The 15,549-nt window shown below is 43.2% G+C and overlaps 1 protein-coding gene across 3 annotated transcripts in view; it reads left to right on the top strand.

Annotated features, from left to right (window-relative positions):
• LOC126343865 (ran GTPase-activating protein 1) overlaps positions 1–15,549 on the top strand; it is a 103,120-nt gene that overhangs the window by 33,907 nt on the left and 53,664 nt on the right. For all 3 annotated transcript variants that reach the window (XM_050001976.1, XM_050001974.1, XM_050001975.1), the window contains 2 exons: positions 12,906–13,178; positions 14,950–15,134. In XM_050001976.1, coding sequence (XP_049857933.1) covers positions 12,906–13,178; positions 14,950–15,134 — 458 coding nt within the window. The remainder of the gene's footprint in view (positions 1–12,905; positions 13,179–14,949; positions 15,135–15,549) is intronic.

Genomic DNA, 15,549 nt, shown 5'->3' with positions numbered 1-15,549 from the left:
CCCCGAGCTATTGCAGTCTCTTTTCCTTTCCTCTGAAGGCTGCATTCACATCCCTGTTCCTCTCCCTTCCTGTCCTTGCTCCTTTGTCCCTGCCCCCTCTTTTCCCTCTTAGTGGACTTCTTTATGCCGACCTGGCTATCTTCCTGGCTTTGTTTTGGTCTGTGCTATTGTTTATTTTGCTGTTTCCATGTCCTTTTAGGCATTTTTTGGTCCGCTTGGGGTTTGACTCAATTTCCAAAATTTTCCATTCAGTGTAAGCCATTTAGGGATGAACTTGCTGCCTAGCTTCCATAGTGCAGGTTCCTCTCCCCCTCCCCCTCCCCTTTCCCTTTGCACTTTGGCCCCCCTCCTGCTAGGTCACCAGCACGGTAGCCAGTCCATGCGGTGGGGCTGTTAAGTACCCACTTAGCTGAGACCCCTGAAACCACAGGTATCACACTACTAGTATCTGAGCTGTTAAAGCCTTGTGTATGCCCCGGAGTCAATGCTCATCATTTTGGGGCATTGTAACTTTTGGGAGCCTGGAACTCCCGGCAATGGCTTCCATGCCAGATGGCTCTTGATGTGCCTGGGTGGCGCCCATGGGGCGAGCTCCTGATTGGAGTTGGTGGTACTAGGGCAGACGCCTTCCGTATGAAGCGGCAAGAGTTTCCCCATCCTGGCCATTCTGTGGCCATCTCTAAGAGTGGTAGCAGATCCTTTGGCCTTCCCCTCCGTGGCTACCTCCTGGGACGAGCGCCGAGCTCGCTGGCTTGGGTTGAAACCTTTCTCTTGTTACCTGGTTTGTACCAGGATGGATGGCAGTAGTTTTGCCATGACCAAGCCTTTGTTTTTCGTGGACACAATTGAAGATAAGTACAGCAAAGTTGAATCGATGAGTAAAATGCGGTTCGGTGCTTTGCTCATTAAGACATCTTCTGCTGCCCAGTCTGATGCCCTGTGTGCTTGTGATCGTCTCAGTGACGTCCCAGTCTCCATCATGCCCCGCCAATCTTTGAATTCAGTACAGGGCATTATTTTCCACTCAAATCTTCTTCTGCAAACTGACAAGGAGCTCTATGCTAACCTTGAGAGGCAAGGGGTTTGTTTTATCCACCGTGTGCAGTGGGGCCCTCCAAAGAATCGCATCGCTGCGGGCACCTTCATCCTGGCCTTCGAGGGGATGTCCTCCCTGAGAAGGTCAAGGTGATGGTGTATCGGTGTGATGTAAAACCTTATATTCTACCACCGTTGAGATGTTTTAAATGCTTAAGGTTTGGACACATGTCTTCGCGCTGCACCACTGATCCCCTCTGTGGTGACTGTGGGCAGCCCCTCCATGAGGGGGGTGCCTGTGCTCCCCCACCAGTGTGTGTAAATTGTAATGGACAGCATTCTCCACGCTCGCCTACATGCCTGGTGTTCGTGAAAGAAAGAGGGATTCAAGAGTACAAAACCTTAGATCGGCTCCACCTACACTGAGACTCGTCAAAAATATGACCGGCTCCCTCCCATGTCTATGACCTCTACTTTTACTTCAATTACGTCCATTCCCCTTCCTACCCCTTCCTCTTCCCAGCCCCACCCCATTCGCCGCATGATTTCAGCCTCCCCCCCTTCTCCCACTCCCCCTCCCCCTTCCCCTCGGTACCCATACCCACCCCTTCGGGTGCTGCTCCCCCTCCCCCTCCCCCTCCGGAGAAGTGCCCCCATCCTTCGGCAGCCACTGGTACTGGAGCTCCCTCCTGGTACTCCTCTTCCTGGCACCTCCCCTCGAAAGGCGATCTACATCGGCAGGATGATCAGCGTCTGTTGGGCGCCAAGGTTGTCGGGTGTAATTCCGTGCCTACCCTCGCTGAAGGCTGCCCTTCTCTTCCTTCCCAAGAGAAGAAGCAGAAACACAAGAGAAGGGCAAGGCCCCTCTGCTACCCCCCTGAGGTGCAGCCTTCCCCTCCTACAGTCAATGAACTAACAGTGTCTGACCCCACCTATATGGGTATTACCCCATCCTTATCGGTAATGGATAGCGACTCGGTGGTGTGACTGACTCTGGTCTATTCACTTCCACTTTAGATTCCGGCTTGAGAATCCTCCAGTGGAATTGTAATGGATATTTGCATCACCTTCCAGAGTTGCAACCCTTTCTTGCGCTCCAAGAGACCCATTTTGTTACTCTTGCTCATGTGCCCTTCGTGGGTTCCATGCTTTCTGTCAGAACCGAATTGGCCCCTTGCAGGCTTCTGGTGGTGTTTGCACCTTGGTCTGCAAGGACATTGTTAGTAAATGGGTTCCCCTCCATACCACTCTGGGGGCCATTGATGTCAGGGTCCATCTGGCCACTCTAAATCACAATCTGTAATCTCCACCTCCTACCTGACAGGCTGCCCACGTCCCATGTCCTCACCACCCTTCTTCAACAACTCTCTTCTCCCTTCCAGTTATTAGGGGACTTTAATGCCCACAATCCTCTTTGGGGTAGTCATATGACTATTGCCCTGGGCAGGGCAGTTGAAACTATTCTGACAGGGCTTGACCTCTGTTTCCTAAACACTGGCACTCCCACGCACTTTAGTGTGGCGCCCAGCACTTTCTCAACCATTGACATCTCTGTCTGCTGTCCCGGCCTTCTTCTCTCGATTCAGTGGGGCATCCACGATGACTTATGTGACAGCAACCATTACCCGATCGTTTTGACCTTCCTTGAGTGTCTCTCGCTCCATTGCCCTCCCAGGTGGGCCATATCTGGGGTGTCTTCTCTTCTGCTCCCATCCCCCCTGTATTGCCACATGACAGTATTGATGAATCTACTCAGACTTTGACTGCCTCCATCCTTTCAGCAGTTGTTTCAGCAATCCCTTCTTCTTCAGGTTCCCCCTGCTGGAAGATGGTCCCTTGGTGGACTCCGGAAATTGCTGCAGCTACCAAAAAACCGCTGCCATGCTCTTAAACACTTCAAGCAGCACCCTTCTACTGTTCTTCTTCTGGTCTTTAAACGACTCTGTGCCTGGGCCAGTACCTAATCAAATTTCAGAACAGATTTGCTGGGAATGATATGTAGCTGCCATAGGATCCCACACCCTATCTTCACAAGTCTGGTGAAACTCCGGCAAATTTTTGGCCACCAGGGTTGCAGGAATTTCTGTGCATGGTTTGTCCTTACCAATCCGGACTTTGTGGTAGAAAATTTTGCTCAAGCTTTTGAAAGAGCATTCAGAATGACTGCCTTTGTCTTTTGTTTTCCCGCTGCTGAGAACAATATAATGCCCCATTCAGCGAGTGGGAATTTGCCAGCACCAGTGCCCTTGCCCTTTATCCTGACACGGCTCCTGGACAGGATCGGATACCTAACCAAATGCTCCAACACCTATCGGTGGCTGGCCACCATTGTATACTGACCCTCTTCAACCGCCTGTGGAGTGAGGGACTTTCCTACCCAGTGGCAGGAAAGCATTGTTGTTCCAGTGTTGAAGACAGGGAAGCTGCCTCTTCAATTGGATAGCTACCATCCAATCAGCCTTGCTAACACCCTCTGCAAGCTCCTTGATCACATGGTGAGTCGGCGGTTGTTTTGAATCCTTGAATCCTGCAATCTTTTGTCATAGACTAAAAGTGGTTTTCGCTGTGGCCAATGTACGGTGGATAACTTGGTCCACCTGGGGTCTGCTATCCGGTCGGCTTCTGCCCATCGGCAACACCTCCTTGCAGTCTTCTTTGATTTGCATAAAGCCTATGACACCACCTGGTGCCACAACATCCACACCACCCTTCACGAATGGGCCTCCGTGGCACTCTGCCCGTTTTTCCGTAATTTCCTTTCTTGTCGCTCGTTTCGGGTCCAATTGGCTCCTCTTACAGCTCTCCCCATCGGCAAGAAAATGGGATCCCACAGGGTTCCGTGCTGAGCGTTCCTCTCTTTCTAATAACCATTAACGGTCTGGTGACAGCTGTTGGGCCGACAGAGTCCCCCTCTTTGTATGCTGATGATTTTTGTATCTACCTCGCCTCCTCTGTAATGGGCCCTGCAGAATGCTGTCTACAGGGGCAATCTGTCAGGCAGATTCATGGGCTCTCTCCCACGGCTTTCAGTTTTCAGTGGCCAAGACTTGTCATGCATTTCCGCCATCACCGTACAGTCCATCTCCATCTGGAACTGTGCCTCGATGGCCAGCCCCTCGAGGTGGTGAACACCCATCGCTTCTTGGGTCTGGTCTTTGATGCCCAGTTGACATGGCTCCCTCACCTTTGCCAGCTGAAGAGGATGTGCTGGTCCCATCTCAATGTTCTTAGGTGTCTGTGCAATACCACCTGGGGTGCAAACAGCTCTGTGCTCCTGCGATTGTATCGAGCATTACTCCAGTCTCGTTTAGACTATGGAAGTCCTGTCTATGGTTCTGCGTCGCCTTTAACACTGCATATACTAGACCCCATCCACCACTGTGGGGTCCGACTTGCGACTGGTGCCTTATGTACTAGCCCCGTACTTAGCCTTCTCGCAGACGCAGGGATTCCACCATTGTGAGTTTTGCACCAGCAACAGCTGATATTTTATGCGCTCCGCTTTCGCTGCACCCGAAAGCACCCTAATTATGGTCTCCTTTATCCAGACACGGAGGTCACCCTGCTGCAGCGCCGGCCACAATGTGGGCTTACCATGGCTGTCTGCGTTCAGTCGCTCTTTTCTGAGCTCCAGCAATTGCCTTTATCACCTCTCTTCTCCGCTCACACACTTACCCCTCCGTGGTGCGTCTCTTGGCCGCAGCTCTGTCTTGATCTCTCAATCAATTCAAAGGATTCTGTCCCTGTGATGGCTCTCCACCACCAGTTCTCCTGTCTCCTCAGTTCTTTTCAGGGTTCAGAAGTGATCTATACTGATGGCTCCATGGTTGCTGGCCACACTGGTTTTGCTTACACCTATGCGCAATGCACGGAACTTCGTTACTTGCCACATGGCTGTAATGTTTTTATTGGAGAATTGGTAGCCATCTTGTGTGCACTGGACGCTATCCGCTCCTGCTCAGGATTATCCTTCAATATCTGAAGTTGCTCATTGAGCGGTTTGCATGCTGTCGGCCAGTGCTTCCCTCGCCACCTGTTGGTCATCGCTATCTAGGACTCCCTTTCTCTCCTCGCTCAATGTGGATGCTTGGTGGTTTTCATTTGGACCCCAGGCCATGTTGGGATTCCTGGCAATGAACTTTCCGATCAACTGGCTAAATTAGCTACTACCAGGTCATCTCTTGCTATTGGCATTCTGGAAATAGACCTTCGCTCGGCATCACGTCATCAGGTTTTGGGTCTTTGGGATGCAGAATGGATCACTCTTTCTTCGCCGATCAAGCTCAGGACACAACTCCGTGGTGATCCTCCTTATGGTAAGGCCTCTGTCATCCTCTGCCAGCTCCACATCGGCTACACTTTTTTGACTCATGGTTATCTCCTCCATCATGAGCACCCCCTCTCTGTTGTTGTGGATCGATGTTGACTGTGGCTCACATCTTATTGGACTGACCCAACTTAGCAACCCTACGATGGACTTTTAGCTTTCCAGACTCGCTACGCCTTATGTTGGCTGCCAGTACCTCAGTGGCAGATCTTGTTTTATGTTTTATTCATGATGGGGTTTTTTATCATTTTATTTAAGGGAGGGTCCTTCCACCTTATCTGTGAGTGGAGGGGATGGCAGGCCCTCTTGCTCCCCCCTTCGCCCCGACTGGATTGGCTTCAACTGGGCTTGGTGATTCAGTCCAGCCCTCTGCCTTCCCAGTCCTTTCGTTATGAGGTCTGTTAAGTTCTGAGTGTCTCTCTCATCTCCTTTGCTTCTTCCTTCTCGCCCCTGTCGTTAGTCACTTTCTTTCCCTCACATCGTCTTCCGCCCTTTCCCTTCCTTCCCTTAGTTTCTCATTTTATGGACATTGTAGTGTGTAGATATCTGAGTTGTATGGTGATAAGTAATGGTAATTTTTGTGATAAGCACTTTGTCTTCAAGATACCTTTCCATTTTTGTCTTCAGTTCAAATGGAATTTTGATTTTCTTTCCCATTATGCTTTTATAAATCCAGTATTTTATTACATGTAGCACACAGTTGTATAGTCATTCCGAAATATACTAAATGTAGCATACATAATGAATATTATTTGCATAGTTCACTTCCAAAACTAAGTAAAACTACTTAACAGACTGCATTCAACAGCCAAGTTATTCAATAACAGTAGAATACGTCCAAGTAAAGAACAAAGTAAAGAACTATCATCAAGTTATAATCAATTTTGGAGGCTGAATCAGATGATGACTGGGGTTGGAGTGATGCCTCTGAGAATAAACCATTATTTGAAGTGGACCTGATTGCTGACACACATATTATATGTTCAGAAACAAGTGAAACCAGAAGTTATATTCACAACAATAAAACAAGTGCAACAAACAACACTGACGTTGAAACTGACATTCAAAGAGGTTGTTCTAAGCCAGGAACAGCGACAGACTCTTAGAAAAGGAATATGATTTTGTTCAGTGAATGAGGTGATTCGACTACTGTGCTGACATTTACTAAAAAGGTGAAAGTGTGTTCTGGAGACAGTCTCCTTGATTTCTTTATTGTATTTATTTCTAGAGAAATTCTCAAGCGAAATTGTTGGGTAGACCAACTTGTATGTACACCAGAATGAAAAATATTATTTCTCCATTTCTGTTTATGAACAGAAGAGATATTTCAGTACAGCACTAATAATGACTTATTTCGAATAACCAAGAATATGATGATGTCAGCCTGAGGAAACTGGCTTACGCATATACTTGATTGCAGGTGCTATGTATTTCAGAAGGTATTATGATCTGTGCCATTTCCTACCTTTCAAAGATATTTCTACAAATTCTCTGGATAATATTGGCAAGCCATAACATTATGGCCAGTTTTGAAAGCTCTACATTGTAACTATCATAAGACTATCAAATCTGGAGAATTCAGTGTTGTTGAGATGGTTATTCCATTCAAAGGGAGATGATCCCTGAAGCAATATCTCCCAAAGAAGTCGAAGAAATGTGAGAGTGAGCTGGGGTGTCTGGTTACATGTGTTGCTTTGAACAGTTCCAATGCTGGAGGAGAGGACACACTGATGTTTGTGAATGTGGGGCAGTAGAAGACATTGTGCATCTGTGTCATGGTGTCATGACATTTGTGGAATGAACAACAATGTTTACATTGACAGTATCTTCAGTAGCATTCCCTTGATGCTTAAACTGGAAGAGCTAAACATATGGGTTGTAAGTACCATTCACATTTACTGACTGCAGGGAGCAGAAGGCATTACAGGAGGAGGGACATTGGCAGTTCTTTGTTAGTTACATCATTGGGAGGCATTACTATCACAAAATGGATTGACAGTTCACTTGTAATTGTTGTATCATATATTGGAAGAGAACCTAAAGGGATTGCTGACAGTTTTAGTCGAATAAAAAAAGAAGTTTACAGAGATTAAAAGCCCCACGATAGCGGAATTTATGTAAGTACATGGAGGTGTTGACCTGGTGGATTCTGTCGTTGCCAGCTCTAGAATTGTCTTTGGTGGCACATGAGTGTTTTCTACCACATGTTAAATACTTTCTACCATGTGTTAAATGTAACTACAGTTAATGCCTGGATATTCTGGAAGATGAGTGAATAAGAAAAATATGGATCTGCAAACATTTGAAAGTAGAATGATCTCTGGACCAGTACTCAAAGCGAAAGCAGAGGTTGAAGGAAGAATACAGTAGACCTTCAGATAGAAGCCTAGTGTTGTCGGAACATTAAAAAAAAAGCAGCCTGTCATTCCATACCCAATGAATTATGATTCAATTGTGGATCATGCTGGTCTGCCAAGTCACAGTCAAAATGCCCAATATGTCATGATCAAGATTGTAGATTTAAAACACATTACAGCTTTAAGAAACGTAATGATTGTGTGTGTATGAAACAATGTCATTCCTCAAAATAAAATTGAAGATAGTGTGTAAACCCTTCAGGTATTCTTTAATATTACTGATAAATGTTCTAAGCAAGATGTAGTTTGTGTTCTATCTGCCCTAATAGGACACCTCCTTATTGGTCTATGGAAATAATTTTCTCGATTTTTTGAGCACTTCTGGGGTATTTAGTGGGACGGCTGAATGGCTGAAGATGACTAGAAATTGGTTTGCTGAAATATTATGCCTTTTGGATGATGACACCCACCTAAATACTTGCGAAAAGATTTTCCTATCCCGGGGAAACCTAAAATGACTCTTCTTTTGAGTTATGAAAAGGATAATTACTACTCACCATATAGTGGAGATGCTGAGTCACAGATAGATACAACAAAAATACTGATAAAAAATGAGCTTTTGACCAACAAGGCTTTTGTCGAAAACACACACACACACACACACACACACACACACACACACACACACACACACACCTACCTCATACATGACCACAGTCTCTGGCAGCTGAAGCCAGACTATGAGCAGGATAGGCAACCAGGTGGGGGTAAGGAGGGGCTGGGTTGGAGAGGGGGAGGGATAGCAGGGGGCAGGGGTGGGGGACAGTGAATTGCTGTTAGTGGGAAAGTGCAGGAACAAGGTGGAGAGAGGATAGGGCAGTTAGGTGCAGTTGGTGGTTAGACGGGGGGGGGGGGGGGGGGGGGAGTAGGGGAAAAGGAGAAGTAAAAAGACTGGATGTGGAATAGAGGGCTGTATAGTGCTGTAATGGGACAGGGATGGGCTAGATGGGTAAGGACAACGACTGACGAAGTTTGGGACCAGGAGGGTGACAGAAGCACAGTATATTTTGCAGGGAGAGTTCCCATCTGTGCAATTCAGAAAAAACTGCTCTTGGTGGGATCGATCCAGATGGCACAGGCTGTGGAGCAGTTTGAGTTGTGAAAAATTTTGCATAAGATAGGTCTTCTGAAAATGTTTATTAATTTTGGCTTGATAATTTGTGCATGAGAGGGTTAATTTACTTCCTCTTGTTTCCCTTTTAATGTGACCCCACCCCTCACCCCATTGTTATCTCCCAGAAAATCTTAAGATAAAAAATATTCTCTTCAGTTTCTGCAGAGTAGTTGCTCCTTAATTATTTCATAGGTGTAGGGCCTCTGTGTCCAATGGACTTAATATACTACCAGTTTGTTATATCGTTATAGTCTAGGGCCTCTGTGTCCAATGGACTTAATATACTACCAGTTTGTTATATCGTTATAGTCACCTGATGCCTAAATATTGTACACTTTGGACATGAAAAATGTTGTTATATTTGTTCGATATTTTTCTGGTATCTGTGGTGGGAGTTTCATCTTCGAAAATTTAAGTACCATATTCCTTAACATCTGACACACACACACACACACACACACACACACACACACACACACACCAGTGGTGAAATTGACACTTATTCATAAGTGTGAGAGGAAACAGAATAAATCTAAGTCTAAACGTAAATGAAAAATCATGGGCTTTCCATACTTGAGAGAAATGTAATAAAATTAGTTCCTACAAATGGACATTGAACAGAAGTTACACAATTTGTTCTTGCACAGTGCTAAAATGACAGGATCTCTGCCATTTTTATTAACAATGTATGTTAAATGATTACACATACTATCCAGTTACAGAAGAAACCGATTATCTGACTTTTGTAACTTCAGAAAATAGTTATTCAGTGAAACAATTTTAGTTACCGAACATAAGATGAGTAAGAGAATATTGTAAGCAGTGGAGTTATTGCAAGTTAGGAGCTGAGGCACTGGTGTAAGTAAAGCTGTTAGGATGTGTTGTGAGTCTTGATTGGGTAGTTAAGTTGTTGATGCCCTTGCTTGCAAAAGACTAAGGTCCCAAGTTCAAGTCTCGGTGCAGTACAGAGTTTTAATCTGCCAGGATGTTTCATTTGGGTGCACCCTCCACTGCAGAGTTACAATTTGTTTTGGGATTGATTTGTAAATGAACCAGTAAAAAATAAATTTTACAAATTTTGGCAGAGCTCTCTGTGTGACTATGTGGCAGCCAATTTAGCGTATTATGTATTGTTGTGTACTTTGCTAAATAGTACTGTACTGACACTGTTAGTCAGTGCACTAATTTAAGCATTCTCAACCATGAACTTAATAGTAAGCACAAAGAGAAAGAAATGCATAGAATATTCACAATCATAATCATGTCCTTAAGCATATCTGATATTGAAAAGCAACTGAAAGAATTGAAAACAGGTAAGTTGCCAGGTCCTGATGGAATCTCAGTTCATTTTTATAGTGTACTCTACAGCGTTGGTCCCACATTTAGCTTGCACTTAACACAAATATGTCTCTCAGCTCTAATTTCCCAAACAACTGGGAAAAAAACTGCAGGTAATTCCTGCATACAAACAGATTGAAAGAATGGATCCACAAAATTACAGACCAATATCCTTAACGTTGGTTTGCTGCTGAATTCTCGAACATATTTCAAGTTCAAGTATAATAAATTTCCTTGAGGCACTAAAGCTTCTGTGCACACATCAGCACGGATTTAGAAAGCATCATTCATGGGAAGCTGGGCTTGCCTGTCGCTTACATGATGTCCTGCAAATCATGGATAAAGGGCAACTGGCAGATGTCCCTCTGCAAACTGTTAATGATGATCTGAGCATGTGAAATAGGTTCCCAGATATGTGAGTGGCTCAACGACTTTTTAAGTAATAGAACTTAGTTTGTTGTCCTGGATTGCAAGTGTTCATCAGAGGTAAGGGTATAAGGGTATTGTCAGGAGTGTCTACAGACAGTGTGCTAGGACTACTCTCATTCTTTATACATAAATAATTCGATGAGGGATGAGGTGAACAGCAATCTACAATTGTTGGCTGGTGATGATGTAGTGTATGGAAAAGTGTCATCGTCATATGACTGTAGGAGCATACATTTAGACAACATGTCTATTTGATGTGATGAATGTCAGCTTGCTGTAAAAGTAGAAAAATGTAAGTTAATACAGAAGAATAGGAAAAACCACCTTATAATATTTGTATATTGTATTAGTGGTGGGCTGCTTGACACAATCAGGATGATTAAATATCTAAGTGTAATGTTGCAAAACAATGTGAAATGGAACAAGCATGTAAGGTCTGTAGTAGGGGAGTCAAATGGTCAGCTTCAGTTTATTGGGAGCTCAACTATATAGGAATTGACATAGAGAACACTAATTTGATCTATTATTGAATACTGCTCAAGTGTTTGGCATCCCCACGAGGTTGGATTAAAGGAAGACATTGAAATAATTAAGAGGAGTTTTGGTAGATTTATTACCAGCAAGTTCAATCAACACATTGTGTGGAGATGCTTTGTAAACTCAAATGGATCTCCCTGGAGGGAAGACAAATGTTCTTTTTGCAAAACACTGTTGAGGAAACTTAGAGAACTGGAATTTGTTGCTGACTGCAGAATGACCGTACTGCCGTCGGTGTACATTTCTTGTAAGGACCTTGAAGACAAGATAAGAGAAATTAGAGTGCTTGTTTGGAGACCTGAAGACAGTAGTTTTTCCTTTGCTCCATACACAGATGGAACAGGAAAGGAAATGCCTAGTAGTGGTAGAAGGCGTCCTTCATCATGCACCATATGGTGACTTGCAGAGTATATATGTAGACGTAGATTCTTGAAATTGTTCAGATGCATTTGTGATGCAGCCATTTGTTTAGAAACAACATTGCGACAGACTTTTTTTAAATATACCATATGGCATTTCTTCACTTAGCTGGATAATGTTCCTGTCAGTACTGCCTAAGGGATAAGAATAGACTCTGTGTGATGAATGTATAGATACAGTATTCTCAGGCATTGCAAAGTTTGTGGAATCCTGATTTTCCTATCTAATAGTTTAGATATTTATGTTGTGAAACTGGGTTATAACTGTTTCATTACAGTGTTATTTTCTGTGTTTAGTTGAAAATTAAATACCACAGTGGTGTAATGATATGTCAGTACATGACCCACAGTTTTACATGTTGATCCAGTTTCATCTTCAGACACAACTTCCTTTATTACCAGATAAATTGGCCTGAATATTGCTAGTAAATCTGGGATCTGTGCACATATGATTCGTAGAGGAATTAGAGAAGATCCAATGAAGAGCAGCACTTTTCACTATAGGATCACTTAGTAAGCACAAAAATGAGAGACACCCAGCCAACTCCTGTGATAGGTGCTGCCAGAGATGTGTTCTGCTTTGTGGTGTGCTTTACTGTTAAAGTTTGAAGAGTGTACATATCTAGAATAATCAACTAATAGATGGCTTCCTCATAAATACGTCTTGCGAAAAGATCTTGAGAGATTTGGGCTCTCTGGGACCTACCAGCAATTGTACCTCCAGTGACCCGTGTGCAACTGTAACAGAAAAGGGGAAGTGGCGTGGTATACAATGTATTCTTTGCCACACACTGTACAGTAGCTTGTGGTGTAGATGTAAATATAAATATGTACGTTGTAAATAAAATAGAAAGAAACTTCCACATGGGAAAAATATATTAAAAACAAAGATTCCAAGACTTACCAAGCGGGAAAGCACCGGTAGATAGGCACAATAAATAAAATGCACAAACACACACACACAGAATTTCGAGCTTTCGCAACCGGCGGCTGCTTCGTCTTTCCTGACGAAGCAGCCGCTGGTTGCGAAAGCTCGAACTTCTGTGTGTGTGTGTGTGTGTGTGTGTGTGTGTGTGTGTGTGTGTGTGTGTGTGTGTGCGCGCGCGTTTTATTTATTGTACCTATCTACCGGCACTTTCCCCTTGGTTAGTCTTGGAATCTTTGTTTTTAATATAAATATGTACATTGTTTGAAATTACCAAATGGGTGATGTACATTGTTAAGAATTTGTTGCTAGGACTCACCTGGAATTTGTCATTATTAACAGGTTCTTCTAATGTCCGTTTCAGACTGTAGGTACTCTGGAACATCTGTCAATGCCACAAAATGGGATATATCATGTTGGTATAACAGCAATATGTGAAGCCCTGACACATAATCCTAATTTGAAGATATTGGACCTGAATGACAATACTATCACAGCAAAAGGTGCTCTATCTGTAGCCAATGCCCTCTCTAGCCTCCAGAAATTGGAAGAAATTAATCTTGGTGATTGTTTACTTAAAACTAAAGGAGCAACATTACTGGCAACTGCCCTCAAGAAGGGACATCTCTTACTTAAGGTATGTGCAACTTAAAAGACACCAATTCATGTAGAAACTTATTCAAAGAAATGCAAAAATGAACACTATTGACATTAGGACACTACAGAATCATGACTTATGAAGTTCCAGATGGACTGCAGTGTTGGACGAGAGAGAAAGAAAGAGAGAGAGAGAGAGAGAGAGAGAGAGAGAGAGAGAATATTTTTAAACAAGAATTAAAGTTTTTAAGCTGAACTAAAATATTACAGTTCTTTTCTGTGTGCCTACCTCTCACATAATGCCTCCACTACAAAGTAGTTATTATTTTTTTACTCATTTCATTTTAGAACAAGTTTTTTGGTTCTAAAATGAAATAAATAAAAGTAACCAAACACTTTGTAGCGGAGGCATTAATTGAAAGGTAGGCACATAAAAAAAGAACTGGAACATTGTTGTTCAGCTTAAAAACTACAGATATTTTTTAAAAGCTCTCTCTCTCTCTCTCTCTCTCTCTCTCTCTCTCTCTCTCCCTCCCTCTCTCCCCCCCCCCTCTCCCTCTCCCTCCCTCCCCCCCTCTCTTTCTCTCTCTCTTGTCCTAACACTGCAGTCCATATGGCTCTTCATAAATCAGAACAGTTGAGAATATTTGCACCTGTTTAATGAAATTTCATTGGTAACTTTGATGATCCCAATCGATCATGACTGTCATATGAGGAAAATGAAAAACTGCAGGACCACCTAGTTGGGTCCCCCATAAGGCATGATTCACATACCTACTTAAGCTCAAGGCCACTATGTCACATAATGTGACAGCAGCACTCCTAGTGCATAAAATCAAAACTGAAACATGTGCAACATCTGATGAGGTCTTTCCAGGCATCTTAATATGTCATCATGGAAAAATAAATGCCTTTAAAAGAAACTGGTGGCAGTTAATTCATTATAAATTAACTATGTTTCAGCAGTTGCAGTGTTCTTATATGCCCATAATGGATGAAATTTTTTACTAATGTCAATACAACAAAGAACATAACAACAGATATATAGCAGTGACACAGGAAATTTAGTTGACAAACAATGACGAGTAACCTAGCAAATCTCTTCCACGGGCTAGATGGAAACCAATTGTGAGCTGCTGGTTGCCCACTTGCAACCTATTTGTTGTGTCCTGTTGGATGCCCAAATTATCCTTCTATCCTCTATGAGAGTTCCCAACAAACACATTGATTTCAAGAGTTTAGAGCACTCTCAAAATTATTAGACTAAATAGTAGCTTAACACTATTATTTTGGCGGCTACTGATTGATTGGATTTTGCCTCTATCAGTGCAGATTTTAACAAGTTCTCATTGGTATTCTGCTAGTCAACAAGTGTTCTTAATCTGTCCCTGACAAAATACAAGAGATCAGTTAAGACTTTGAGAGTTAGTTGCAGTAGTCATTGGCCAACCTACTACACAAGAAGATACAACAGTAGTATTCCCCTTCTTGTCTCCATCAGTTGATAAAAAACTTTCAGTTGATGTAAGAAAGTCACATAAACTTCCAGCACATATTCTTCACTTCATTTCCTCAACTACTGTAGGGAGCATAAATTTGTCAGACACTGCTTTTTGTAGGTCTGTGTACTAATATATCTGATGAACAGCCATCTTCTGTAAATGTATTGGAGGTGCCCTTGCAAACTGTCCGTGAAGGTTGAAAGTAATGACTTAAGTGGATAAATATCTTGTATAGTAATTTATTCTAGGCACTTCAACTTCTGTGTTTTACATAGACTTTTTTTTTTACTGTGTCTGCATAAATTTCAGGAAGTTCATTTGGGCTATAATGAAATAGGTGCCAAAGGTGGTTTAGCATTGGCTGAGGCAATGCGTAATAAAGGTAACCTGAAAATTTTAGTTCTTCAAGGAAATCAGTTTGGTGATCAAGGAAGGCAGGAGCTACAGTCAGAATTGAAGCACAGTGGACGTATTGGAGCTCTAGGAAGCCTTAGGTAAGATATTAATTAGTTTAATTTAGTGCTTTGATGCTTATGTAAAAAGTTTATTCTCCCAGTGCGTAGGTATATGTGATTGCATTCATGATTCTGTTAGTTATTAGCAGTACACTACATTGCACCATTACACTGTTCAGAACAAATTGCATTGGGAGCTCCAGGATACTGCAAACATTACACTGCTCTCAAGAAACTGTGGGGCAGCTTGAGGCCTTCTGTGCAGCTGTAAGATGATGATGCCTGCAGAAAGTGGTTTTGAAGTTTGGGAAAAGTGTTATAGCTGTCCATATGAGGAATAAAAGGTGTTTTTACTGGTCAGGATTGGTGGTGGTATGAGTGTGGAGGATCTTAGGGTGAGCAGGTGATCAGCATTCGAACACAGTTTATCGATTGGGGAAGCCCGGTGGCTAAC

The sequence above is a fragment of the Schistocerca gregaria genome, chromosome 1, assembly GCF_023897955.1.
Source record: "Schistocerca gregaria isolate iqSchGreg1 chromosome 1, iqSchGreg1.2, whole genome shotgun sequence".
NCBI lineage: Eukaryota > Metazoa > Arthropoda > Insecta > Orthoptera > Acrididae > Schistocerca > Schistocerca gregaria.
The sequence above is the reverse complement of the archived record's forward strand: the minus strand, read 5'-3'. Positions and strand labels throughout refer to the sequence as shown.